The 27,889-nt window shown below is 51.2% G+C and overlaps 1 protein-coding gene across 1 annotated transcript; it reads right to left on the bottom strand.

The window, feature by feature from the left end:
* Nucleotides 1–92: 92 nt before the first annotated feature.
* On the bottom strand, nt 93–27,889 carry RMDN2 (regulator of microtubule dynamics 2). The gene is made up of 11 exons (XM_049784264.1): nt 27,726–27,889; nt 20,397–20,849; nt 13,761–13,935; nt 12,675–12,777; nt 11,323–11,383; nt 5,443–5,518; nt 4,418–4,495; nt 2,533–2,631; nt 1,803–1,856; nt 1,628–1,708; nt 93–382 (listed from the first exon to the last, which is right to left on the bottom strand). Exons 2-11 carry the CDS (start codon nt 20,831–20,833, stop codon nt 326–328), a joined length of 1,221 nt encoding a protein of 406 aa, XP_049640221.1. The 5' UTR covers nt 20,834–20,849; nt 27,726–27,889; the 3' UTR covers nt 93–325.

The following is a 27,889-nucleotide window of genomic DNA, read 5'->3' as shown; positions in this document are numbered from 1 at the left end:
AAATGTTCCCCCAGATCTGAGCCCGGAAAAGGGAGCGAACCTTGCAGTGAAGGCGGAAAAGGCCGAGTAGGCCCCAGCGATGACCAGGCCATTGTCCCTGTTCATCTTCTTCACCGCCACCATTGGCTTGTTTTTGAATTTGTGTTTTTGGCTTAGGGGCTACTGTCAGCTCAGCGCAGGGGGCCCAGGTGTGGCTGCTGGGTGGTGCTGGGGCTCAAAGCCGGACCCGTGTACGTGCACACAAAGCTTGGGCTTGGTCAGCAGCAAGCAGTTCTTGGGCACAGCAGGGCCCAACATGGGCCTGGAGCAGGGTCAAGTCCTTGGTCTACGTCCTCGACAGGGAGCCCAGCATCTCCTCAATCTGCGCCTGTGCGACTTCATCCTGCATGGGGAACAAAGAGGGGACAAGGGGGGGGTATGTGTGCGCCCCTGAGATGGGGCCTCGGGCGGGTTTTCCTGTTGGAAGAGCACTGCGGACAGAGGCTTTTTTGGGGCATGTAGGTCTAGGCTGTGGGGACCGGCAGAAGGGGTGCTGGCAGGAGAGCTGGCATACTGGGCTCTGTACTCCTCAGCAGTGGGTTGGCTGAATTGTGGGTTCCACTACGAAGCCAGCACCTCGATGGGGGCGTGATGGGTCCAATGAGTGACCATTGGCCATTCTGCCACCCCCCTCTTGCATGTTGATTTCCAAGTGACATTTAGTTTTTGCTTTATTTGTTTGTTTGTTTTGGATCACACCCAATGGTGCTCGGGAGTTACTCCTGGTTCTGAGCTCAGGAATTTTCCTAGCAGGCTAGGGGACCCCTATGAGATGCTGGGATTCGAGCCATCGTCCTTTCTGGTTTGCTGTGTGCAAGGCAAATGCCCTACCACTGTGCTATCTCTCTGGCCCCGGAAACTTTCATTTTAAAGTACCATAATTCTCTTTTTTGTTTTGTTTTGTTTTGTTTTGTTTTGTTTTGTTTTATGTGCCACATCCAGTGGTGCTCAGGGGTTGGTTACTCCTGGCTCTGCACTTAGAAATCGCTCCTGGCAGGCTTGGGGGACGACCATATGGGATGCCAGAGATCCAGCCCAGTCTATCCTGGGTAGGCTGCATGCAAGGAAAACACCCTACTACTGTGCTATTGCTCTGGCCTCCAACATAATTTTGTTTGTTTGTTTGTTTGGGCCATACCCGGCAGTGCTCAGGGATTACTCCTGACTCTGTGCTCAGAAATCACTCCTGGCAGGCTTGGGGGACCCTATGGGATGCCGGGGATCAAATCTGGGTCAGTTCTATGCAAGACAAACATCCTCCATGCTGTGCTCTCATTCTGTCCTGAGGTAACATTTTTTGTTTTGGGAACACGACTCCGGCCCCATCAAACAGACTCTTGTCACACACAACACTCAGATGCTCGGGCCAAATCTGAGGTTCTCAGAAGGGAAGGGCTGAGGGGTGCAGGTCTAGTGGGGATGGAAGACTCAGCATGAGCTCCCCACAGCTTTGACCCAAGTGGACGGAGAAGGACGTGTACACACACAAAAACAACCACCAACAAGCCACTGTTCCAGACGCTTCCAGGCCGGGGACTGCCGCCGAGCGCTGGAATGAAGGTCAGCACGGGGCGGGCGGGCGACTCACCTCTCTGCTGAGGCTTGGAAGCAGCTTCGCCTGGTCACAGAACTTCAGCGCCTCACATGTGTCCTCCAGGTCCAGGTAACACTGGGGAAAAAAGACCAGGACACACACATACCTGTGTTACAGGCCAGCCCGCTCTTCGGTGGTGCAAGTGGCATCTTGGGGCACACGGGGTTACCTTGGCCAAGTATGCGTAGTTGCACTTAGAGAAGCCAGGTTTGAGTTCTTCGGCCTGATTTCATGCGAAAACAGCAGAGAGAAGAGGTTAAGGGTACGAGAGTGAGTCAAGGGCGTCTGTTTCGAGAAACCAGCCGAGGGCTGAGCTGGGCCAGGCCTGGAGACCAGGATGATGGACTGATGGGGGAGGCCAGGTGACTCCAGGCAGAGGTGGGCCCACCAGTGGGGGACTCCAGCTCATGGCTGTAGGCGCCTGCCCTGCCCTCCCCCAGAACAAAGACTCAGATCCTCAGACTGTCTCTGTGTTTGTCTGTCCTAGGAGGTCGGCCCATGGCACTGCTGGCTTAGTCCATAGTTTGGATTTCAAACCTGCTTCTTTCCTTATTTTTTAAAACTTTACTTATTGATTGATTAATTGATTGATTGGTTTTTGGGCCTCACCCAGTGTCGTTCAGGGGTCACTCCTGGCTCTGCACTCAGAAATCGCCCTTGGCAGGCTGGGGGACTATATGGGGTGCCAGGAATCGAACCGGGTCCCAGGTTGGCCACATGCAATGCAAAAACGCCCTACCACTGTGCTATTTCTCTGGCCCAAACCCACTTCCTTAAAACTAAGAGAGGCCTGAGCAAAAGGTGCTGGGATGAGGTCTAAAAGGCTTGGCCTGAGACCAAGATTCTCCGAGCCAGAGGGCAGGACTCGGGGTGACCCGAGGCTGGCCTGCCCAACGCACCTTGAGGAAGTCGTTGCGGGCATCGAGGACGGTGAAGGTGGGCGCCATCCCGAAGAGAGTCGCGACCATCTTGCGCTCCAGCCAGCTCAGCTGCGACACCTGTGGGCGCAGATGTGGGCACAGGGCGGTGGGGCGTGGGGTGAGAGTGTGACCGAGTGTGGGTGTGGTGCATGTTTGTGTGACTGTGCGTGCATGCATGTATGTGTATGTAACCACCTGAGTGTGTGTGGGTGTAGGGAGTGGTGTGCCCCGGGGTGTGGCCCAGACCCTCATCCTCTGCACTGTCAGGAGTGGGGTCCCCTCTGCTGCTCTCTATCCTGTTTGCCCTCTGTGTTCCCTCCATGCTGCAGACATACATATTTCTAAAATATTTTTTATTTATTTATTTATTTGTTTTTTTTTGTTGTTTTGGGCCACACCTGGCAATGCTCAGGGGTTCCTCCTGGCTGTCTGCTCAGAAATAGCTCCTGGCAGGCACGGGGGACCCTATGGGACACCGGGATTCGAACCAACCACCTTTGGTCCTGGATCGGCTGCTTGCAAGGTAAACACCGCTGTGTTATCTCTCCGGGCCCTCTAAAATATTTTTTAAAAAAATGTGTGTGTGTCGGGCCCAGAGAGATAGCACAGTGGTGTTTGCCTTGCAAGCAGCCGATCCAGGACCAAAGGTGGTTGGTTCGAATCCCGGTGTCCCATAGGGTCCCCCGTGCTGCCAGGAGCTATTTCTGAGCAGACAGCCAGGAGTAACTCATGAGCACCGCCGGGTGTGACCCAAAAACCAAAAAAAAAAAACAAACAAAAAAGTGTGTGTCTAAATACGTTAGTGAGCATAAGTGAATGATTGCGAGTGGACGGTGTGAGAACGAATTCGAGTGTCTATCTATGTGTGTGCGTGCGACTATGTATTTGAGAATGTGTGAGTGTACTGGTGTTGCCCCATTTGTTGGGTCCTGTTTACTCCTTTGTTGATTGTTTGTGTATCCACAAAGAGCTCCCAGAATGAGAAATTGACTCCCATCCCCTTCTCCGGTTGGGCGAAGAGAGTCCTTTGTCAGCCTGCTGCCAGCTCCAAAACACACCTAGAGCCAGCCAGCCAACTCTGGCCAAAGACCCCCCCCACCCCAACACCTCGTTCCCAGACTATTTATTTGGCTCTCAACAGCGCCCCCACCTGGTAGGTCAAGGTGGGACAACAGGCAAAGAATAGTCTCATGGAAATGTTTCCATCTACAACATACTGGGTGTGAATAAATGAGTGTGAGTCTATGTGTGTGACTGTACTAGACTGTTGAGTGAATGACATACGTGCGTATGTGTGTGTAAGCAACTGCGTGCTTGAGCGAGTGTCTGGGTGTGAGCGTGAGGACAGGCACCGTCTTACTTCCACAGCTTCCGCCCTCCCAACTAGGACAGGACCCACAGGCTGATGCTCAGCCACGGCCGAGCCGACCCATGTCCCACGGAGGGAGACAGTCCAGTCCAGCCCTGCGGGTCTGAGCATCTGTGGATGCACACACACACACACACACAAACACACACACAAACACACACTCATTCATGCACTCTCACACACTCATGCAAGAACACACACTTGCATGCTCAAGAACTGGTGCACATGTGTCTCTGCATGTTGGTATGCATGTCTTTGCTTGCAAACACATGTGTGTGTGTCTGGAAGCCTGTGGCTGTGTGTCTGCAGCACAGAGGGAACACAGAGGGCAAATAGGATAGAAAGCTGCAGAGGACCCTGCTCCTGCCAATGCAGGGGATGAGGGTCTGAGCTACACCTTGAGCACCCCCCCTCCCCCCTACAGCTCTCTCGCCTTCGCAGGGAGGGCACAGCCCTGGGCGGGCTCAGAAGGTTCCAGCACAGCTGGCGACTTACAGCGTAGCAGTACCTTCCACGGAGGTAATACAGGAAGGGTTCCTCGGGCAGGAGCTGGATGGCTATATCGAGGTGCTTCTGGAACGACCCAGGACACCCCAATTTAGGAACTGCAGCAACAAGAAACCCTGGAGTCTGCCTGTAGCTCCCCACTGCCCGGCCCGACCCAGTCCACTGGCCATTGGTTCCTGCAGGGGGGGGTGCTTCCAGTCAGAAGCCCCCAGTGCTGAGCCTGGTTCCCTGGGACCCGAGTTGAGGCTCGGGCAAGGGTCGCGGGAGGTGAGGATGCTCCCAGCCCCGGCCTCGGTAGTGAGGTACTGAGCACTAAAGCAGGAGCCATTTCCTCCCTGAAGGTCTACCTTGTCTCAGGAGCTGGAAAGCCAGAATTAGATGAGTTCTGGTGACCCCTCTGAGGGGTTCTAAGCATTCCCCCCATTGATATGCGCAGAACCCGGTATTATGGCCTGTGGGGTTGGGGAACTCAGGACAAAACACGCTCGTCCTATCCTGGATCTTTGAAAAAAGAACAACACTAGGCCCGGAGAGATAGCACAGCAGCGTTTGCCTTGCAAGCAGCCGATCCAGGACCAAAGGTGGTTGGTTCGAATCCCGGTGTCCCATAGGGTCCCCCGTGCCTGCCAGGAGCTATTTCTGAGCAGACAGCCAGGAGTAACTCCTGAGCACTGCCGAGTGTGGTCCAAAAACCAAAAAAAAAAAAAAAAGAAAAAAGAACAACACTGTCTGCGAGGCGGCTTCTTGGGGGTAGAAAACGATCATCTCAAACTAATTGGGGGGGAGGGTCACACCCAGCGGCGCTCAGGGGTTACTCCTGGCTCTGAAATTGCTCCTGGTAGGCACAATGACCATATGGGATGCAGGGATTCGAACCTGGGTCTATCCTGTATTGGCCGTGTTTAAGGCAAACGCCTTACCACTGTGTTATTGCTTCAGCCCAGGGAACCGTTATTTAGTGCCGGGCCAGCACCTCAACCCACTGTACCATCTCTCCGGCCCTTGGGAGGTACCTTGAAACATTGTCCGTTGCTGATCTTGTTCTGCAAACCCTCGAACTCAGACACCTGACCGCAGAGAACTGCATACCTGTGGAGAGTACAAATGACGTGTCCCGTCAAGGACCCCTGAGGACCTGGGCAGGGGCTCTGCGTGGGGTGGAGTGGACAGTCCTGGCTGCTTGGGGACCATCCACTGCATCCCCAGAATCTGCCCCCTTTGTCATATGGAGGGTTGCAGGTAAAATCTGGCCCCAGACACATGACCACACCATGTCCCAGGGCTAGACCCTCAGGGTTGGGCCCGCTTCCAAGGGCCTCTGTTCTCTCACCTGAGGGGAAAATTCTGGACCCCGAACAAATAGGGGGTTGGTTTCACTCTCGGGAACCCCTCACTCTGCTGACCTGGCCCCTCATGCTTGGGACATATGTTGTCCTATTTGGCACCGAAAGAACCACTGGGTCTCATAAGGAGCCTTTTGACCCTTTAGCTCAAGAGTATCAGGAAACAACGAGCCCAAAGCTCTTGTCCTGAAAGGGGGCAGCGAGGGGGCTAAAAGACCTTTCATAGGTCTCCAGGGGCCTCAATTTGACAGTCATTTGTTCCGAGTGATGAGAAAATGCCCGGATTCAGGATTTAAGATTCTCCAGCCTCTCAATCAGGGGACCAAGTCTGAGAAGTCACCCCACCCGGGCTCTGTCTTGTTTTCATCCTCTGCGACTATTTTGTGAAAGGACAAGGACGGTGAGAGCGGGACAGAGCTCTTGTTCCCAGCGGACACAGGACAGAGTTCAGGAAGGCCCTTGACCTATGGACTCAAGGTGAACATGTTTGTTTGTTTGTTTTGTTTTTGGGCCATATGGGATGCTGGGGATCAAACCCAGTGGGCCACATGCAAGGCAAACACCCTCCCTGCTGTAAGCTCCACCTGGGGCCCCAATAATCTTTTTTTTTTTTTTTTAAAGCCTACAGCACCCAGTATTCCCAGGCAGTCTCCCATCCAAGTACTAACCAGGCCCGACCCTGCTTAGCTTCCGAGATCAGACGAGATCGGGCATATTCAAGGGGCCCCAATAATCTTTTTTTTTTTTTGTCTTTTAGGGCCACATCCGGCGGTGCTCAGGGGTCACTCCTGGCTGTCTGCTCAGAAATAGCTCCTGGCAGGCACGGGGGACCCTATGGGACACCGGGATTCGAACCAACCACCTTTGGTCCTGGATCGGCTGCTTGCAAGGCAGACGCTGCTGTGCTATCTCTCTGGGCCCTCGAACCCAATAATCTTAATGTTCGCAAAAACCCTGAGCAGAAATGGCCATCTACAGCTAAAACATCAGAATACCTGTGTCCAGGGCAGACCCTTGTACCCCAACTGCTGCCCCTTCTGGAAAAGCGGCTATTCTGTTTGCATTCTTATGGCTACAGAATTTCTTTTTTTTTTTGTTTTTTTGTTTTTGTTTTTTTTGGGCCACACCCGTTTGACGCTCAGGGGTTACTCCTGGCTATGAGCTCAGAAATCGCCCCTGGCTTGGGGAGACCATATGGGACGCCGGGGGATCGAACCTCGGTCTGTCCTACGCTAGAGCTTGTAAGGCAGACACCTTACCTCTAGCGCCACCTTCCCGGCCCCAGCTACAGAATTTCTTGATTTTTTTTTTTTTTTTTTGTGGTTTTTGGGTCACACCCGGCAGTGCTCAGGGGTTATTCCTGGCTCCAGGCTCAGAAATTGCTCCTGGCAGGCACGGGGGACCATATGGGGCGCCGGGATTCGAACCGATGACCTCCTGCATGAAAGGCAAACGCCTTACCTCCATGCTATCTCTCCGGCCCCTAGAATTTCTTGATTTTGTTCTTGGGTTCCCCAAAAGTCTGGTGGGAGAAAGGAAGACCCTAACAAGCCTTATCTGAAGCCCACATCGAATTTAACAGCGTCAGTTGGGTGCCCCCTGCTGGTGGCAGGGCACAGCAACAGGCCAGGCTGTGGGGAGGGGTTTGCTCTGGTTTTAGGGGTGTGAACCCCAGATCCTGTAGAGAGAAAATGTCCCTCCAAGAGTGACACCCCCCAAAATCAAGTCACTCCAAAGATGTGTGGCTACACCCCACTCTGGAGAGGCACACACGAAAGTGTAGTGCTCTCCTCAAATAAGAAATTATCTGCCAAAAAGGCCCGCTTAGAGTAGTCAAAATCACTTGACCCTTTGCGTGGATTATTTGGACATAATTTCATAAGGGCTGTAACTATTTCTCTCTTTATTTTAAACCTTTATTAGAAATCAGGCCTTAGTAAATTCTTTCTAACTAGAACAGCAATCAAACAGCCAAAAGTCTCCCATTTAATAGCTCCCTGTAATTTTTGCTACCTTGGCGCCTAAATTCAGGCCTTTCCATAAACTTAGCTCATAATAAAGTAATTTTCATTTTTTCCCCAAAACTCTGAAACATTCCTCACATTCCTACTCCCCTGTAATTACGTTTTTCTTCTGTTTTACCCAAAGCAAAGGGAACCCAAAACTAGCTGCTTTTTTCACCTTCAGTTTCAACTCTTTTATATGCTAATTTAAGCTAGAGTCCTTCATTCTTTTTTTTTTTTTTTTTTTTTTTTGGGCCACACCCTGTGATGCTCAGGGGTTACTTCTGGCTATGCGCTCAGAAGTTGCTCCTGGCTTCTTGGGGGACCATATGGGACACGGGGGGATCGAACCGCGGTCCGTCCTAGGCTAGCGCAGGCAAGGCAGGCACCTTACCTCCAGCGCCACCGCCCGGCCCCGAGTCCTTCATTCTTTTCCCAGCCTCTTTGATGTCTAAAATCTGCATCTGCCTTCCAAGTCTCTAACCTTTAAAAGCTGCCAGCTCAAAAAATAAATTTGTCTCTCGTTTCTTGATAACGTTGAGTCCCCATACTATCTGTGTGGTTTCATTCATTTCTACAACATATTTTCCGTCGTTCGCCGTCCGTGCACCCACTCTCTCCCCGCGAATTTTTCCCGAAATTCCACGAAGGATCTGTTTGCAGGCGCTGGCGTCTTGCGAACAGGTTTGGCCCGCAACAATGTGTGGCTACTAGAAACCTCGGGCTGAGAGATGGGTCATACCAAAAAATATTTCTCTTCTATCCTCTGCCCTGGGATTGGTGGTGGGCATGAAAACACTAAAACAGACCATGAAAATGAAAACCCAGATATATAGCACAGCAGTGGGGCATTTGTCTTGCACATGGCCGACCCGGGAGGGACCCGGTTCGATTCCTGGCATTCCATATTGTCCTGCAGCCTGCCAGGGGTGATTTCTGGGTGCAGAGCCAGGAGTGACCTCTGAGCGCCGCTGGATGTGGCCCAGAAACCAATCAATCAATCAACCAATCAATAAAGTTAAAATTTAAATTAGGAAAAAAAAATGAAAACCCAAGTGAAAGGAAGCATTTGCTTAAAATGACACATTTCACCTGATTTCTGTTCTGTGAGTCTAAACAGAAAGCATACTCAAGCAAAGCATACTTAAGAATAGCATTTTTCTTTGTGTGCTGTGAACCCAACAACAATCCATCTTTCTTTCTTTTTTTTTTTTAGACGCATAAGCTTTCTTTTTACAGCTTAAATAACTACACTTAAGTTGTTAGCTATAGGCTCCAGTTTCTTGATGTCCCATGAAATCTAGGTGCCTCTCTGCTTCCTGTGATAACATCCTTTGTTCAGTTCATGCTGATCTCATCTATAGTGTTTGGTGCTCTTTTTTTTTTGTTTTTGTTTTTTGGGCCATACCCGGCGTTGCTCAGGGGTCACTCCTGGCTGTCTGCTCAGAAATAGCTCCTGGCAGGCACAGAGGACCATAGGGGACACCGGGATTCGAACCAACCACCTTTGGTCCTGGATCGGCTGCTTGCAAGGCAAACACCGCTGTGCTATCTCTCCGGGCCCAGTGTTTGGTGCTCTTGATGGCACAGTGGTATACACTATAATAGTTCTGTGATCTGTATTATGCTGCTCAGGTCTATGGCCTTGTTATGCTGGTGTTTCTCTGTTCTGAATGTTTAGGAACTGCTGCTCTTCCTGCCTAAAACCCCGGGCATGAGTCTGAGGTCAAATGGAGCTTTGTTTTTTCCCCAGGGGTGTGAGTGAGAGTGTGGAGTCAAAAACGTACCTGCCCTGTCCCCTCTTATGTCTCGCTTATCTCTATCCTAAGTTAATGCCACTGCTTAAATGCTCTTCCCCTCGTGTAAATGGGATTTTAAAATGACCAATTGGATTAGCTCAATGACCTGTTATCCGTCCATTTCTACTATAGCAACCTCTTGGTCAAATTTAATGAAACTTCCTAATCCTCAACTCAGCTAGGTGTGACCTTGGGCTTCCCCAGTCAGTCCTTGAAGGATCCAATTTGAACTAGGATCTTGCTAGTCAATTTAGAGACAATCCCCCACTCATGATATCTGGTCAAATTTCTCATCCTCCATGCAGGATCCCTTCTGACAAGGGCTTTTCTTCTTCTTTCCTTTCCTTTCCTTTTCTTTTCTTTTCTTTTCTTTTCTTTTCTTTTCTTTTCTTTTCTTTCCTTTCATTTCCTTTCCTTTCCTTTCCTTTCCTTTCCTTTCCTTTCCTTTCCTTTTCTTTTCTTTTCTTTCCTTTCCTTTCCTTTCCTTTCCTTTTCTTTTCTTTTCCTTCTTCTCTTCCTTCTTCTTCCTTTTTTTTGATTTTTGGGTTTCTTTTCTTTTCTTTTTCTTCTTCTTCTTCTTCTTCTTCTTCTTCTTCTTCTTCTTCTTCTTCTTCTTCCTCCTCCTCTTCTTCTTCTTCTTCTTCTTCTTCTTCTTCTTCTTCTTCTTCTTCTTCTTCTTCTTCTTCTTCTTCTTCTTCTTCTTCTTCTTCCTTCTCCTTCTTCTCCCTCCTCCTCCTCCTTCTTCTTCTTTTTTTTTTGTGATTTTTGGGTCACACCCGGCAGTGCTCAAGGGTTATTCCTGGCTCCATGCTCAGAAATTGCTCCTGGCAGGCACGGGGGACCACGTGGGATGCTGGGATTCGAACCAATGACCTTCTGCATGAAAGGCAAATGCCTTACCTCCATGCTATCTCTCCGGCCTCAACAAGGGCTTTCCTTAATCAAGAGTCTGTTGAGTTAGTTTCGCAGGAATCCCCTCCCATTCTCTCTGTTTCCTCTTAGTAACCATCTTTTCCTTCTCTATTAGGATGGTTAATCTTGGCAATTTTGTGGGGGGGTTTGGGTCACACCTGGCAGCGCTCAGAAATCACTCCTGGAAGACTCGGGGACCATCCGGGATTCGAACCACCGTCCTTCTGCATGAAAGGCAAACACCCTACCTCCATGCTATCTCTCCGGCCCCAGGATGGTTAATCTTGGATCTGGAATCTGTATAACTCGATTCAGCCTGGTACACAGGATGGCTGGTGTGTGTTCATTTTTAAAGGATTCCTTCTAGGGGCCGGAGCGGTGGTGCAAGTGGTAGGGCATTTGCTTTGCATGTGCTAACCTAGGACGGACCATGGTTCGATCCCCTGGCATCCCATATGGTCCCCAAGCCAGGAGCAATTTCTGAGCGCATAGCCAGGAGTAACCCCTGAGCATCACTGGGTGTGGCCCCAAAACCCAAACCCAATCCCCCCAAAAAAAGAATTCCTTCTAGTCAGATGCTACCCTTGTTAGGATTAACTCTTGTTAACCCTAACTCTTGTTAGGGTTAGCAGAGCATTTATTAAACTAGATCTAATCAGTTTATTAATTATTATTTTATAATATAATAATTATTTTATTATTATCAAGAATTCTATGGAAAGCCAGTGAACTCAGCAGATTCACTTATGAAAACTAGTCACTCAGGGGTCGGAGCAATAGCACAGTCGGGGTGTATCCAAGCCCTCGAACTCACTCAGGAGGGGAACAGCACTCACCATAGGTGGCAGCGGCCGTTTTCGGGTGCACTGGAAACTGCCTTTTCACCCAGTGTCTTACCTGGAAGGAAAAAAAAGGCTCACTGCCATCCTGAGACCTAGGCAGGGGGGACCTCTCTGGTTCATCTCTGTGGTTCCCCCCAATGTGGCCCCAAAGCACCGGCAGCTCCGAAGCTACTATGGGGCCACAGGGAGAAAAGGGGCACCGGACACCCTAGTCAGAGCACAACTGTGCACAGGACTTTGGTTGGAAGATGAGCTTAAGAGCAATCCAGTCTTACTTTTTTTTTTTTTTTTAAGTTTTTGGGTCACAGCTGGCAGTGCTCAGGGGTTCCTCCTGGCTCTGCACTCAGGAATCGTTCCTGGAAGGTTAGGGGGACCACATGGGATGCCGGGATTCAAACCACCAACCTTCTGCATGGAAGGCAAACGCCTTACCTCCATTGCTATCTCTCCGGCCCCTATTCTTACTCTTTTTTTTTTTTTTTGGGCCGCACCCGGCGATGCTCAGGGGTTACTCCTGGCTGTCTGCTCAGAAATAGCTCCTGGCAGGCACGGGGGACCATATGGGACACCGGGATTCGAACCAACCACCTTAGGTCCTGGATCGGCTGCTTGCAAGGCAAACGCCACTGTGCTATCTCTCCGGGCCCCCTATTCTTACTCTTTAAGAGAACATTCCATTTTGGGAATCAACCACGTCCCAACTTGGAATGCATAATTTCTTTCTTTACAAGATTCCCCCTTCATCTTTCTCCTACTTCCTAAATAAAATGATTTTTGTGTGTTTGTTTTATTTTGTTTTGGGGCCACATCCGGCAGTGCTCAGGGGTTACTCCTGGCTCCTCACTCAGAACTCACTCCTGACAGGCTTGGGGGGGGGCCCTAGGGGATGCCAGGGATCGAACCCAGGTTGGCCGTGTGCAAGGCAAATGCCACCTGCTGTGCTATCACTCAGGCCCCATGATTTTACTTATTTTTTTAAATAGCTATTTGTCTCTAGACTTTGGATATTTTTCAGCACCAAGATATATGACATAGATTAAACTTTAAGGTCTCAGCTAAGGTTTAGCTTTGATTTCAAATTCCTTAGTGATCCGCTGTGGACAATCACAGACTCTGAATATAATCATGTCTTTCTTTTTTTTTTTTTTTTTTGGTTTTTGGGCCACACCCAGTAACACTCAGGGGTTACTCCTGGCTATGCGCTCAGAAGTTGCTCCTGGCTCGGGGGACCATATGGGACACCGGGGGATCGAACCGCGGTCCGTCCAAGGCTAGCGCAGGCAAGGCAGGCACCTTACCTTTAGCGCCACCGCCCGGCCCCAATCATGTCTTTCTAAAGTACTTACCGACATTAGCATAATATCTCTTCTCATCTACATTGGTGGACAGCTCACACATGTCTCCATACGCCCGAACCAACCGCCAAATAAACTCGATCTCATCGCTAAACTGGAAAGACAGAGTCATGCTGAAGAGGAAGCCAAAGGCTAAAGACGGAAGGATTGCAGGAGCCCCTGCAGGAGGTAACGTAAATGACTCTTTTCTCTTTTCTTGTTTCTTTTCATCTGTTAATATTAAATATATCAAATTAATGAAAAAAATCAAAGTCGGTCAATAGCACAGCAGGTAGGGCATTTGCCTTGCAAGTGGTCGATGCAGGTTCCATCCCTGGAATCGCATAGGTTCCCCCTAGTACTGCCAGGAATGTCCCCTGAGCAGAGAGCCAGGAGTCGCCCCTGAGCACTGCCAGGTGTGGCCTAAAAACTAAAAAAACCAAAACAAAACAAATCAAAGTCCAACTGCAGATGTTGTACTTTGTGATCTTATGGGCCCCAACACTCATTTGTCTTTATTGGTTTTGGGGCCACATCCGGCAGGACTCAGGGCCTACTTCTGCCTTTGCACTCAGAAGTCACTGGCAGGCTGGCAGGCTCGGGGGACCATATGGGAAGCCGGGGATAGAACCTGGTTCCGTCCAATGTGCAAGGCCTTATCTCTGTGCTATCACTCCGGCCATTTAATTTACTTTTTAAAAATTTGAGCAACCCCATGGGTGCATTTTGCATCCTTCCCTCAGCTTGAGTCAGGTGGTCCAGCTAGGTCAGATCAGAACAGACACAGAGTGGCCGGAGAGATAGCACAGCAGTAGGGCGTTTGCCTTGCATGTTGGATGGAACCAGGTTCTATCCCCGGCATGGCCAACCCAGGATAGACTCGGGTTTGATCCCAGGCATCCCATATGGTCCCCCATGCCTGTCAGGAGTGATTTCTGAGCGCAGAGCCCTGAGTAGCCCCTGAACGCAGCCGGGTATGACCCCTTAAAAAATAAAAACAAAAAACAAAAAACAAAAAAACAAAAAACACAAAAGGACAGAGAGCTGAGGCTTAAGACGGGCTTATATTTACCAACCGCTTCCCACCACGATTCTTACCTTCTCTTTGTGGTCGCAGAGCAGCTCAAAACTTTCCGTCTTGCCCGCCTCGTCCATCCGCAGACTGTCGGCCTTCTGGAGCAACTCTTCGAGGGCGAGTTCTTCCACGGGGCTTTTGAGCAGCCAGGTGGTGGGGAAATGCTGGTCTTCCGTGTCCGTGTTAGCGGTGAGGTACCTGGAACCACAAGAGAGCCATGTCACCTGGAAAAGCTTGAGAGCCGGCCTCACTCAGGCCTCTCTGGTGCTCGCAAGAAGGTGCTCACAGCCAGGCCTAGCCGAGGTGACTCACTCTGTGGCCCGGCCCACCCACCTGCTCTGATTTGCTTCTTTACTGCACATGGCTGTCTCCTGAGTCATCAACAGACTTCCTCTCTTCCTTCCATGGTGGCCCTCGGAAGGGCACAGAACTCCTGGCCTCACTCCATCTCCCCCTGACCTCCAGGCCACTGTAACGCAACAGTCCCGACATCTTGGTTCCCTTCATCTCTTTCAACCCTCACCCTGCTTAACGTCCCGGTGGACATGGCACAAGCCTCCTTCTGGTGTATAACTGGCTGCTTCTCCACAGAAGTGACCGGTAGCCAATAGACAAGTGAAAAAGGACACTCATTACCCATCAGTCACCAGGAATGTGCAAATCAACAGCACCGAGACATGACAACAAATCAGCCACAAGAAGATACTGTGGGCTGGAGAGATAGCATGGAGGTAAGGTGTTTGCCTTCCATGCAGAAGGATGGTGGTTTGAATCCCGGCAACCCATATGGTCCCCCAAGCCTGCCAGGAGTGATTTCTGAGCATAGAGCCAGGAGGAACCCCTGAATGTTGCCGGGTGTGACCCAAAAAACAAACAAACAAACAAAAAAACCCATAATGAGGGATGGGGAGGATATGGAGGGACTGGAACTCTCCCTCCCAAGGATGGGCCCGAGACAGTCATCGCAGACAGTCACAGTGACTCAGCAATGATATTCCAAAGGACAAGCTTCTGAGAAGTTAAAAAAACAATCTATGTCCTACACTTTGGACTCAGCGAGGTTCTAGGGAACAAAGATGGACATTTCCTGATGGTCGAGGGGTGTGTACAACAGGAAAAGGTCACACTCCTAGACATATATCACCCAATGATGGATCAGCAAAATATTAGATATAATTGTTGACAAACCTTTTTATGGCAACATACCTTTTTATGGTATTGGGGTAGGAGACCTCAATACCACCCTGCACCCCTTGATAAATCAACCAGACTTAAATCCATCAAGAATATACTAGCTCTGAGGGGAGAAAAGGAAGAGAGTGGACTAGTATATATATAGAGGGCATTCCATCCCCAGAAAACTGGATACACATTCTTCTTCAGTGCACATGGTTCATTTTCCAGGATAGACCACATACTGGCCCATAAAACATACCTCCATAAAATCAAGAAGAGAGAAATTGTGCAGACTACCTTTTTGGATCACAAGGCACTGAAATCGCAAGTGAACTGCGAAGGGACACAGAAGAAAAACTTTGACAAAAACTTTGAGCATGAGAGCAAGATAGAGCATGCAAGAGATAGAGTGAAAGAGGGACCAGAGAGATAGCACAGTGGTAGGACATTTGCCTTGCATGTGGCCGACCCAGGATGAACATGGTTCAATTCCTGGTATCCCATATGGTCTCCCGAGCCTGCCAGGAACGATTTCTGAGCACAGAGCCAGGAGCATCGCCAGGTGTGGCCCAAAAACTAATCAATAAATAAATTGCCCTTTAATAAAAGGGATAGAATAAAAGAGAAAGAGAGCAGAGCCAGAGGGAGAGTGCGAGAAAGAGCGAGAGTGAGCAAAAAAGAGAGTGAGAAAGATAAAAAGAGGAGAGATAGCAAGAGCAAGTGTGAGAGGGAGAGTAAGCAAGTATGTATGATGGGGAGGGAGAGAGAGAGAGAGAGAGAGAGAGAGAGAGAGAGAGAGAGAGAGAGAGAGAGAGAGAGAGAGAGAGACTGTGGAGGAGGCAGAACTTCCTGCCTCCAGGCTGAGCAGGACTTTTAGGCCCAATTTAGACCCCATAGGGGCAAACATCTGGGAATAACCCACAGTTGAAGTTGGGGGCCCCTCTGAGCCCCTTCAGCACAGAGGCAGAGGCAGAGCCTGGGGAGTCCAGACTTGTGTGTGTGTGTGTGTGTGTGTGTGTGTGAGAGAGAGAGAGAGAGAGAGAGAGAGAGAGAGAGAGAGAGAGAGAGAGAGAGAGAGAGAGAGAGAGAGAGAGAGAGAGAGCAGCAGGTCCAAGCAGGGTGTTTCATCTCTGAGCACTGAGGCAGGGGTGCTATCATTTCTTCCCTTGCTGACCGGCTTCCCTCACCTCAAACATTTCCCCATCTTGAGTTTACTCAAGAGCGAACCACTCTCTTCCTAAGCATTGTCCAGGGTCCTTCAGGCCTGTGCTGGTGGGCAGCCCTGGGAGACTGACCACTCAGGGTGCACGCGCACATGCACACACACACACACACACACACACACACACACACACACACACACATGCTGGAATGAGAAAAGGTTCTAGAACCCTGTGACATCAGCTCTGAATGCCATCCATGGCTGTGCGCCACACCTGTCTCACTGCTGTGATTCATTCCCAAGCCTGTGGCCTGTGTGTTCTGGCCTTATTCTTTTGGGGTGCTTGAGGGGGGTTCAGTCAGAGGAAGGGAGGATGTGCCTACAGATGGAGACCACAGCCTGGACAGTCTGCAGCAGCCTGATACCAGCTCAGGCCTCATCTGCTTCTCACACACTTGACTCCTGAAGACACAGTGGGAAGATGTTTTGCAGAAGACCAAGTGACAAATGCCCTTGACACAGATCCAGGTTCAGTCCCTGGTCAGAGTGGAGTGGGTGGCTTTGGGGCTACCCCCGGCAGTACTCAGGGCTTAACCTGGCTATGTGCTCAGGGATCACTCCCAGCAGTGATCAGGGAATCCACATGGGATGTCGGGGATGGAGCCTGGGTCAATGGCATGTGAAGCAAGTGCCTTAACCCCATCTGTTGGAGTAACTGGTTTTCACTCTATTCAGGATGATTTTTCTTTGCTTGAGTTTGTTGCTCACGGAGTGGAAGTGAAAGAACAGATGGGCTCATGCCAACCTCACATTCACAGACATAGACCCATAAGCCTGGCCGGTAAGGACCTAGCTATGCTTTAATTATGCCTTACAGCTCATATACATTGCCGGAGGTCAGGCTGATGTGGGGAAATAGAGCCTACAACCTTCCCAGAAGAAAAGAGGCATTGGGGAGGCACAGGAACTGATATTGACAGGTGCCTACGGTGCCCCCATCGACACTTATCTATGTCCGCTCTCCCACATCCGGGCCTGGTGGGCGTGCCTTGTCTAGGGCAGCCTTGATCCAATTGAATTATGTTACTTGTGTTATGCGAAATGTGTATCCTTTGCTATCTGTTTCCTGAGGCTAACTGAACAATGTGCAAGATCTCAGGGACCATAAAAACTCTACGGACCCCAAGCTCGGGGCCTAGCCTACATTCTGCTGATCAGGAGTGGTTGGACCCCAGCATGCTGACTTAATAAACCCCGCTTTGTGACTTGCCTTACCAAGTGGTCTCTTGGTCCTATCACTGGGTTGTTGACACAAATCTAACAGAAGTACCTCTGGATTGGTCCCCTACCCCGACCTGTTCTCCACCCATAGCAGGTAGTCCTCTTCCCAATAAAGAGCTTGGGTCTCAGGGACAAGTTGGTTGCAGTTGCAGTTTCCACAACTAGTCTCTCAGCCTACTGGTATCTTTTGCTAGTGAGTGAAAAGTCTGTGGTGTAAGTTTCCTGAACCTGTTTTATTTTCTTCAACGTTATGTTGAAGGGCTGCTTCCTGTGTTGGCATTTGCTTCCAGATCTACACTCCCCAGTCCCTCGGGATTGGGGCATGAGGCTTCTGCTTCACCCGTCCTCTCTCTCTGGGCATGACATGTTTTCTGTTTTTGTTTTTGTTTTTTGGGCCACACCCATTTGACGTTCAGGGGTTACTCTTGGCTATGCGCTCAGAAATCGCCCCTGGCTTGGGGGGACCATATGGGACGCTGGGGATCGAACCGCAGTCCGTCCTACGCTAGGGCTTGCAAGGCACTTTACCTCTAGAGCCATCTTCCCGGCCCCTGACATGTTTTCTGACTGTGCGGGCCACATGCTCAGAATATGGGGCTTGGCTGGCGCCATCACTTAGAGGCAAGATGAAGAGATTTATTGGAAAACAGACTGTGTTTTCCCCTTCTAAAGCACAGGCCACTCTTCACGCATGTGCGTGCGTGCGTGCATGCGTGTGCGTGTGTGTGTGTGTGTGTGTGTTGTGTGTGTGTGTGTGTGTTGGTAGAAGCCTTTAGATTGGTCCTCATATCCCTTCCAATTAGATGTCTCTCCATTGGTTCCTTTGGTTTTTCTATTAAAAATGTTTCCTGATTGCCTCCTCATCTGGCTTTTTCCTCTCCCCTTGGGGGTGGGCTTTGTTTTTCCCAATAAAGGCTGATTTGGAGGCCTAGAGGGGTGGCCGCCATCTTGGCTTGTGTTTCCACATGGTTGAACAGCTTTCGGTGTGAGTTCCTGGCCTGCTCTTCCTTCCCAACTGTGTGTGGATTATACCCTGCATCAGAATTGTTGCTGGACCAATGTCTCTTGTCCTACCTGGAAAGGGGACATGGGGATTCCTCTCCCTCTCTGGGGATTTTGGAATGCACAACCCACCATTCAGTGTGTGTGTGTGTGTGTGTGTGTGTGTGTGTGTGTGTGTGTGTGTGTGTGTGTGAGATGCAGAAACAGCCTGACACTGGGCAGCACTAACTGCTCATTCCGACTCTGGGCTTTCCCCTGGAGAAATCCTTCCATTCTGCATGCAGCAAAGACATTGAGTCCCCAATTCATCCCCTGGGGCCTGCTGTCCACAAGGTCATTTGATCCGAAACCCAGCTCAAGAATGATTACTTGGTTGGTTCTGTGGATGTGGCAGAGGACTCGGGGATTTGGGGTCGGAGGTGACTTGGGATTCATCACCAGCACAAGGCCACTGCTGCTGGGGTTCTCTCTGCTGAAACTCTCTACATGCGCCCCAAACCCCTCACCCTGGATACCCACTCTGTGTCTGGAGGGTTGAGAGGCCACCACTTTTATATGGTAAATAAAAGTATAAAATCGGTAGGTAATGCCTGGCCCAAGGGGTGCACACCCTCTCCTGAGGCTTTTCCTCATCATGCAGAGACTTGAATAACGGGAATAACAGGACTCTGTTATTCAGTCCCGCCCTTGAGTGGAGACAGATCACAGAGGAGATGTGAGTGTGAAACACAGCACTGCAAGGCCTTGAATAGGGCAAAGCCTGCGAAAGACCCTCTGGGGAGAAGAAGCCAAGGGAGATGGGGAAATGATTTGCCTAAGACACGCAGAGAGAGACTGGTGGGCAGAAGAGCACAAAGGGCTCTGGAATCTTGGTGTAGCTTGATTTTATAAAACAGTCAGAAATGCTAAGAGCTGCAAGGAAGCCAGGGAACAAACCCCAGGTTGGTCATGTGCAAGGGCAGGGCCTGCTGTGCTATTGCTTCTGCCTCATAGATTTGTTTTTTTTCTTTTCCCGCCTCCCCACATCTCAATAACTATCTGGGCACATTCTTGTTATTCCTAAGTTCTTTCTTCCTCTAAGACTCTTGTGCTCCTAAAGTTGGCACTCATGGGACCTCAGTGAGGATGGTCGTATGTCATGGACACATCCTCAAATCTCAGGCCAAGAGCTGGGAGGACGTTTGCCTTGCACACAGCTCACCTGGGTTTGATCCCTGGCACCCCATAGGGTCCCTCGAGCCTGCTAGGAGTGATTACTGAGCACAGAGCCAGGAGTAACCTCTGAGCACCACCAAACAACAAAACCCCCCCCCAAAAAAACCAAAAATCTCAGGTCTGTTCTGCCTGATTCAGGAACCTCCTGTTCCAAGTGTGTGGAAGGGGAATCACAAATTTGAATTAATCAGTGAAAGAAAATGTGAGATTCGATTCCTCAACTGAGCAGCTACATGTTCACCCAAAACACAGTTGTGGGCTACAGGATGGGGCAGTCCTAGCTTTTACAACCTCCTTGTCACCCCAAGTCAAATTGGACAGCACCTAAGCCTGTCAGTGGGATCAGAACCGGGGCCTGCCTCCCTCCCTCCCTCCCTCCCTCCCTCCCTCCCTCCCTCCCTCCCTCCCTCCCTCCCTCCCTCCCTCCCTCTCTCTCTCTCTCTCTCTCTCTCTCTCTCTCTCTCTCTCTTTCTCTCTCTCTCTCTGTCGGATCTTGTGGGGTAAGTCACCTAACGCCAATCATCAACAGAGATTGGGCCATGCGCATACATACCACCTGGACCCACTAGTGACCAGAACCGGAGCCAAAGTGACCTCTCGTTGCTCTGTCTGGTTAGGGCAATACCTGTGGCTGAAAAGCCCACAAAGCCCTTGGAAGCAGAGTCAGTCCTTCCAGCTCTACCTCTGCAGGCCACATGGTGGTGGAGAAACCAGCAGTTCCCAGCCTACTTCTACCAGCTGCCCCGTCAGCTGCAGATGCTGCTCGGAGCCCATAGCACTGAGCAGTTGGGGATGGACTCAGCGGGGTCCAGTTGACACTCACCCTCCTTCGCTCTCTGCTTCCTCGGAACTGTTGCTGGTGTTCGGCTGCTGCTGGCCCTGGGCCGCCCGCCTCTTCCTGGCTCGGTGTTGGGGGCTGATCCTGGGAAGTGCCGTCCTGCCCCCCAACCCGTCTCGTCTAAACTCCTCCAGCTTCGGGAGGGCCACCCTCAGGCCCCGAACCTCCTCTGCCAGGGCCTCCACTTGGGCCACGAGCTCGTCCAGTTTGTCCAGGATCTTCAGCTGCCCGTCTTGGAATATGCCCTGAGGATCTGGGCTGCTGCACAGAGCCTTATGGGTGCGGACCTGGGCAGGGAGGAACGTTGAGTCAAACTTGGTCCTTGGCTTGCGGCCTCTGTGGTACCACACGAGGAGGAGGGTGAGGCCAGCCGTGCCCACCATGAGGCCGAGGAACAATTCCTTATTTGCAGAACGTGGCATCGCTGGGCATTGGCGCCTACAATTCAGAGAATAAAATACGGATCAATGTTCTTGCTCTCTTTATCCTTCCAATAAAAATAGCAATATTTTTAAATTTGGGGGGCCATATCTGGTGGTCCTCAGGGGAGACTTGTGACTCTACGCTCAGAAATTACTCCTGGCAGGGCCTGGAGTGTTGGCACAAGTGATAGGGCATTTGCCTTACACATGTTAACCTAGGACAGACAGAGGTCCGATCTCCTGGCATCCCATATGGTCCCCCAAGCCCGGAGAGATTTAGCGATTTAGCCTGAATGTCACAGGATGTAGCCCCCCCCCAAAAAAAAAAATTACTCCTGGCAGGCTCAGGGGACCATATGGGATGCTGGGGACTGAACCCGGGTCAGCTGCATGCAAGGTGTCCTCCCTGCTTTGCTACTGCTCCAGCCCCATAGCAGTGATTTTTTTCAGTCATTACAAAGTTAGCTAGGGCCTGACTAAGAGACAGGCCCTGGTTTAATCCCTGGTACCCCTGAGCACCCTAAAGAGTGACCTTCAAAGCAGAGAGTCAAGAGGAGGCTCTTATGGCTGAAGCAATAGCACACCTGTAGGGTGATTGCTTTGCATGCAGCTGACCCAGGATGGATGGTAGGTCAATTCCTGGCATCCCATATGGTCCCCCAAGCCAGGAGTGATTTCTGAGTGCATAGCCAGGAGTAACCCCTGAGTGTCACCGGGTGTGGCCCAAAAACAAAAAAACAAAAAAAAAAAAAAAGTAGGCCCTGAGCACCAATACCCATCCCAAAGTTTTTGGGGAAAAAAAACAACTAGAGCACATTATATTTTTTTTCACATTTTTGTTTTGTTTTGGGGTCACATCTGGCAGTGCATTCAGGAATCATTCCTGGCAGTCTGGGGGAACCATATAGGATGTCGGGGATCAGACTAGGTCAGCTGTGTCCAAGGTAAGAGACTTAACTACTGTACTATCACTCCAGCCCCTTTTTTCCTTAATTTTTTTTTTTTTTGTTTTTGTTTTTGGGCCACACCCGGTGGTGCTCAGGGGTTACTCCTGGCTGTCTGCTCAGAGATAGCTCCTGGCAGGCACGGGGGACCATATGGGACACCGGGATTCGAACCAACCACCTTTGGTCCTGGATCGGCTGCTTGCAAGGCAAACACCACTGTGCTATTTCTCCGGGGCCCATTTTCTTTTTTTTTTCCTTAATTTTTATTGTAACACCATAATTTACCAAGTTGTTGATAATATAGTCTTTTCAGGCACACACTGTGTGACCTTCCATCCACCAGGCTCCCCAATCTTTCACCTGCCACTCCAGCCTGCCTCCTTGCAGGTACAAACAACTGACTTCATACTGTTAGTTCCAACACAGAGGCAAAGGGAACGATCAACTTAGCTCAAACAGGGCCAATGTGAGATGATGGTTCTCTCTCTCCCTGGCGTCTCTAGAGTCAGTGTCAGAGGGCTTCCTGGGCTGCGGTAGGTTGCTGCTAGTTGAGCTGTTGTGTCACTATTCAGGCTCCCTGAGCTTGGGAGATTCCTGTGGGACTGTCCCCTCATCACCCTATGGATGACCAGGATGTACATCAGCTGGCTCGTGACAACAGCAGCAATGCACAGTGGACGTCACTTCTTTAAGAGAAGGCCGCAGCCTTGGGTAAAGACTGGCCTGACCTCAAGGTTCCTTCTTGTAGGAAGTCAGCAAGGATCACCGTCATTTGAAGGGCGAGACAGAGACAGGTCAGCAAGGTGCATTTCTAAAAACCAGCTCATGTGTGCACATGAGAAACTGCATCCCACAAGGCCACCAACGGGGGGAGGGGGTGTTTCCCAGAAAAGGGTGATGCTGGGGTCCCAGGGGACCCTCCCTAAGGTTGCTGAGAATGAGGGGCAATCTTAGAGGAAAAACCATGGCAAGGGCGCTCCAAGAACCAAGAACCCTGAAAGGAGGGGGATACAGTTGGCCTCCCAAGCGCCCAGAGCATCTCTAAGAGATCCTGTGCTGGCCCACCCAGGGTCAGCACAATGGCTCCTCTCTATGGGGGACGAGGGCAGAACCCCAGAACCTCAAACGTGCCATCAAACTGCGGCCAGATACAGAACGCAGTATGCCCCTGCCAGACAAGGCCAGAGAACCCTCTGGAAAGCGCACTGGAAGGGCCTGGATGCTGCAGAGACAAGAGAAGTTCACAGCCAAGCACACAGGGACGAAAAAGTGGAATGCCTGAAATGAAGAAAACGGGCTGGAGAAATAGCACAGCAGTGGGGTGTTTGCCCTGCATGCGGACAACCCGGGATGGACCTGGGTTCAATTCCCGGCATCCTATATGGTCCCTTGAGCCTGTCAGGAGTGATTTCTGAGCACAGAGCCAGGAGTGACATCTGAATGCTGGTGGGTGTGACCCAAAAACCAAAAGAAAGAAGGAAGGGAGGGAGGGAGGGAGGGAGGGAGGGAGGTAGGATGGAAGATAGGAAGGAAGGGAGGGAGGGAGGGAAGGAGGGAGGAATAAAGGAAGGAAGGAAGAAAGGGAGAGAGGAAGGGAGGAAGGGAGGGAGGGAGGAAGAAAGGAAGGAAGAAAGAAAGGAAGGGAGGGAGGGAAGGAGGGAGGAAGAAAGGAAGGAAGGAAGAAAGAAAGGAAGGGAGGTGGGCCTAGAGAGATAGCACAGCGGCGTTTGCCTTGCAAGCAGCCGATCCAGGACCAAAGGTGGTTGGTTCGAATCCCGGTGTCCCATAGGGTCCCCCGTGCCTGCCAGGAGCTATTTCTGAGCAGACAGCCAGGAGTAACCCCTGAGCACCGCCGGGTGTGACCCAAAAACCAAAAAAAAAAAAAAAAGAAAGGAAGGGAGGGAGGGAGGGAAGGAGGGAGGAAGAAAGGAAGGAAGGAAGGAACAAAGGGAGGGAGGGAGGAAGAGAGGGAAGGAGGAAGGAAGGAAGGAAGGAAGGAAGGAGGGAGGGAGGGAAGAAGGAAGGAAGAAAGAAAGGAAGGGAGGGAGGGAGGGAAGGAGGGAGGAAGGAAGGAAGGAAGGAAAAGAAATGAAGGAAACAAACACCACATGGAAATAAGAGCAGGAAAAAGAGGCTAGGTGGGGAGTGGTGGGGGCGTCACTAACCCTGAAGATGCAAAGACACGGATCTTTTGCTGTACCCCCCAACTCTCATGGGGACCCTCATTCTGAACATGATGGTCTTACAGGTCTTACAACATATAGGATGCAGCATTTGGCATCAACCAGAGACCCCAAAATGTCCCCTCGGCTCCCCCGTGCCCAGGCTCACAGTGGGAACCTCACTCGTCATGGCTCTGCCAGGATCCTTGACCTTGGGGTTCCCAGCCCTCCCTCCAGCACCCGGCCAGGGCCCAGCGCCCAGCACCCAGACTACACGTCTTCTGGATGATGCCACTGACGCCACTGCCATGCCCATGGGAGCAGGCCTGAGACTTCTGCAGAGTCTCAGGCTACGAATGTGAACCAGGGACAAAGTGACGGGGGCCAAGGGCACAGAACAGGTCACACCGCTCCTGAGAAGGTGCCAGAACCACCAACCCACCAGCGTAGGAAGCTCACGGTACTGGTAAGGTGAGGAAAGAGAAAACAAACCCACAGGGAGCTGAAGAGGAGGAGCAGGGTGCAGGGAGGGGGAAAGGAAGGAGCCTCAGTGTCCCCTAAGAACTGTCCTAGTAAGAACCAGAGGGGCTGGAGAGAGCACGGTGGTAAGGCATTTGTCTTGCATGTGGCCAACCCAAGATGGACCCGGGTTCAATACCTGGCATCCCAGATGGTGCCCTAAGCCTGTCAGAAGTGATTTTTTTTTTTTTTTTGGCTTTCTGGGTTGCACCCAGTGATGCTCAGGGTTTACTCCTGGCTATGCATTCAGAAATCACTCCTGGCTTAGGGGACCATATGGGATGCCAGGAGATCGAACCACGGTCCGTCCTAGGTTAGCACGTGCAAAGCAAATCTTTTTTTTGTTTGTTTTTTTTGGTTTTTGGGCCACACCCGGCAGTGCTCAGGGGTTACTCCTGGCTGTCTGCTCAGAAATAGCTCCTGGCAGGCACGGGGGACCATATGGGACACCGGGATTCGAACCAACCACCTTTGGTCCTGGATTGACTGCTTGCAAGGCAAACGCAGCTCTGCTATTTCTCCGGGCCCGCAAAGCCAATCTTTACCACATGCACCACCGCTCTGGGCACCCCCAGGAGCAATTTCTGAGCACAGAGACAGAAGGAACCCCTTATCATCGCCAGGTGTGACCCAAAAACCAATCAATCAATCAATCAATAAACTGAAAAAAAAAAAAAAAGACAAAGAAAGAACTAGAAAAGAACCCGAAGAATGTCCATTCAAGTTTCCAGGGAAGTGGGGGGGGGGTGGTGGTGCACAAATGGAGGTGGCAGGCAGACAGATCGACGGAGGCTGAAGGAGTCACAGGCGGCTGAGACACACTTGGGCCACTGCAGCCGGTGATCTCCAGCGTGATCGCCGAGGCCGAGCGTGGAGACAGGGAGGTTTTACTCTTTGTAAAACACCTTCTCGGCAAAGCAAAACCGTTACCACACAGAACAAGCTCTACAGCCCCCAGGAAGGGACAGAACGGAGTGGGGAAGAAGCTCCGGGAAGGCCTCTGAGGGTGACTGACGTGGTGTTGGGACAGTGAGCAACAAGGGGGAGTTATTGCCATGGGGGTGAGGGGTGAGGTGGCTGGTCCGGGCAGTCTTCCAGAGGAACGGAAAAGGAGCGAAAGGCTTGTGTGGTTGAAGACATCCCTCGCCCCCAGGCCCCAGGTTCGATCCCTAGCATCGCCATGCCCCAGCACCAGGTGTGTCCTTTGGCATCATCAAGGGTGGCCCAAGAGAGTGTTCAGAACCGTCAGGGGAAACAGTACCCAAAGATGGAGAAACAACCCGAAGCGAAAGATCTGTGCTTAGGGGGGTTTATTTTGGGTGTCCGAGCCTGGCTCAGCTGTGCTTAAGGCTCACTCCTGGCTCTGTCATTCTCAGGGCTCATTCCTGGGGGGTGGGGGGTGGGATGGCTCAGGGTGGTCCTGGGGATCAAACATGCTGTCGGCTGCTGTATAATCTCAGAGATTAGGCCATGTGTCCCTTACACATTTAATGATCGAGTCTATGGTGTACACTCAGCATATGGGGCTGAGAACAAATCATGTGGGGGTCACTTGGGTACAAGCTGCAGTTTGTGAGGCCCAGGCGATGGTGCAGCAGGCCAGGCACCCCCTCGCCTTGCAGGGGGCCCAGCCGGGCCCAATCCTGGGCATTGCATTTATTTGGTCCCTGAAGCACTGCGAGGAGTTGACCAGAAATGCAGAGCCAGGAGTCAGTCCGAAGCAGCACCGGAGAGTGGCCCCAAAAGCAAAGCTCCAAGTGTGGTAAATAATGAAAACAAGGGTCGCTGGGAAAGGAGGAGCCACAACTGTTTTGTGTAAGTGGCACACTCAGCAAATCCTACAGGATGGGAGGTGAGGGCCGCAGCTAAGAGCCACAGCTCAGAGCGAGGGACGGAGCTCCAAGTGCTCCACCGAAAACAACTTTGCACGGTGGTCTCAGGTGCACACTTGGTCCCCAGACACGAACTTAAGGCCTTTGCACGCTCGTTCCCAGAATGAATGCAAGACTTTTGCACTCTTGACCAAAGACTTAAGACCTCTGCACACTCAGCCAAGGGCTTACGGTCATTGCATGCTTGTTCTCCAGCATGGATTTAACACTTTTGCACTCTTGACCAAGGACTTAAGGCCTTTGCACACTTGGCCACGAACTTAAGGCCTCTGCACACTCGTTTCCTGCATGAATTCAACACTTTTGCACTTTTGACCAAAGACTTAAGGCCTTTGCACACTTGGCCACGAACTTAAGGCCTCTGCACACTCGTTTCCTGCATGAATTCAACACTTTTGCACTTTTGACCAAAGACTTAAGGCCTTTGCACACTTGGCCACGAACTTAAGGCCCTCTGCACACTCGTTTCCTGCATGAATTCAACACTTTTGCACTTTTGACCAAAGACTTAAGGCCTTTGCACACTTGGCCACGAACTTAAGGCCTCTGCACACTCGTTTCCTGCATGAATTCAACACTTTTGCACTTTTGACCAAAGACTTAAGGCCTTTGCACACTTGGCCACGAACTTAAGGCCTCTGCACACTCGTTTCCTGCATGAATTCAACACTTTTGCACTTTTGACCAAAGACTTAAGGCCTTTGCACACTTGGCCACGAACTTAAGGCCTCTGCACACTCGTTTCCTGCATGAATTCAACACTTTTGCACTTTTGACCAAAGACTTAAGGCCTTTGCACACTTGGCCACGAACTTAAGGCCTCTGCACACTCGTTTCCTGCATGAATTCAACACTTTTGCACTTTTGACCAAAGACTTAAGGCCTTTGCACACTTGGCCACGAACTTAAGGCCTCTGCACACTCGTTTCCTGCATGAATTCAACACTTTTGCACTTTTGACCAAAGACTTAAGGCCTTTGCACACTTGGCCACGAACTTAAGGCCTCTGCACACTCGTTTCCTGCATGAATTCAACACTTTTGCACTTTTGACCAAAGACTTAAGGCCTTTGCACACTTGGCCACGAACTTAAGGCCTCTGCACACTCGTTCCCTGAATGAATTCAATACTTCTGCACTTTTGACAGAAGACTTAAGGCCTTTGCACACTTGCCACGGACTGAGGCCTTTGCACACTCACTCCCCGGCGCAGATTTCATACCTTTGCACACCTGGTCCCGGGGCAGACTTAATGCCTTTGCACCGCGGACTGTCCCAGCGCGGACTATGACATGCCTTTGCACACTCAGGCTCGACTTAACGCCTTTGCACACTCGGCCCAGGACCGACCCGAACCCGGAGGCGGAACTTACGCGCCGGCTCCGCAGCTCCAGCCGCGGGACTCGGTCCCGGTCCGGTCCCGGTCCCGGTGCAGGTCCGGCCCACCCGGCCCGGGCCGGCCCTAGGCCCGCTCCGCCCGGACTGGGGGGCCCTGAGGGGGGCCCGGGGGCCCCGACGCGGCGGCTCCGGGCTTCGG

This window comes from Suncus etruscus, chromosome 12 (genome assembly GCF_024139225.1).
Source record: "Suncus etruscus isolate mSunEtr1 chromosome 12, mSunEtr1.pri.cur, whole genome shotgun sequence".
Classification (NCBI taxonomy): Eukaryota; Metazoa; Chordata; class Mammalia; order Eulipotyphla; family Soricidae; genus Suncus; species Suncus etruscus.
Note: the sequence above shows the minus strand (reverse complement) of the source record. Positions and strands in the feature narration are given on the sequence as shown.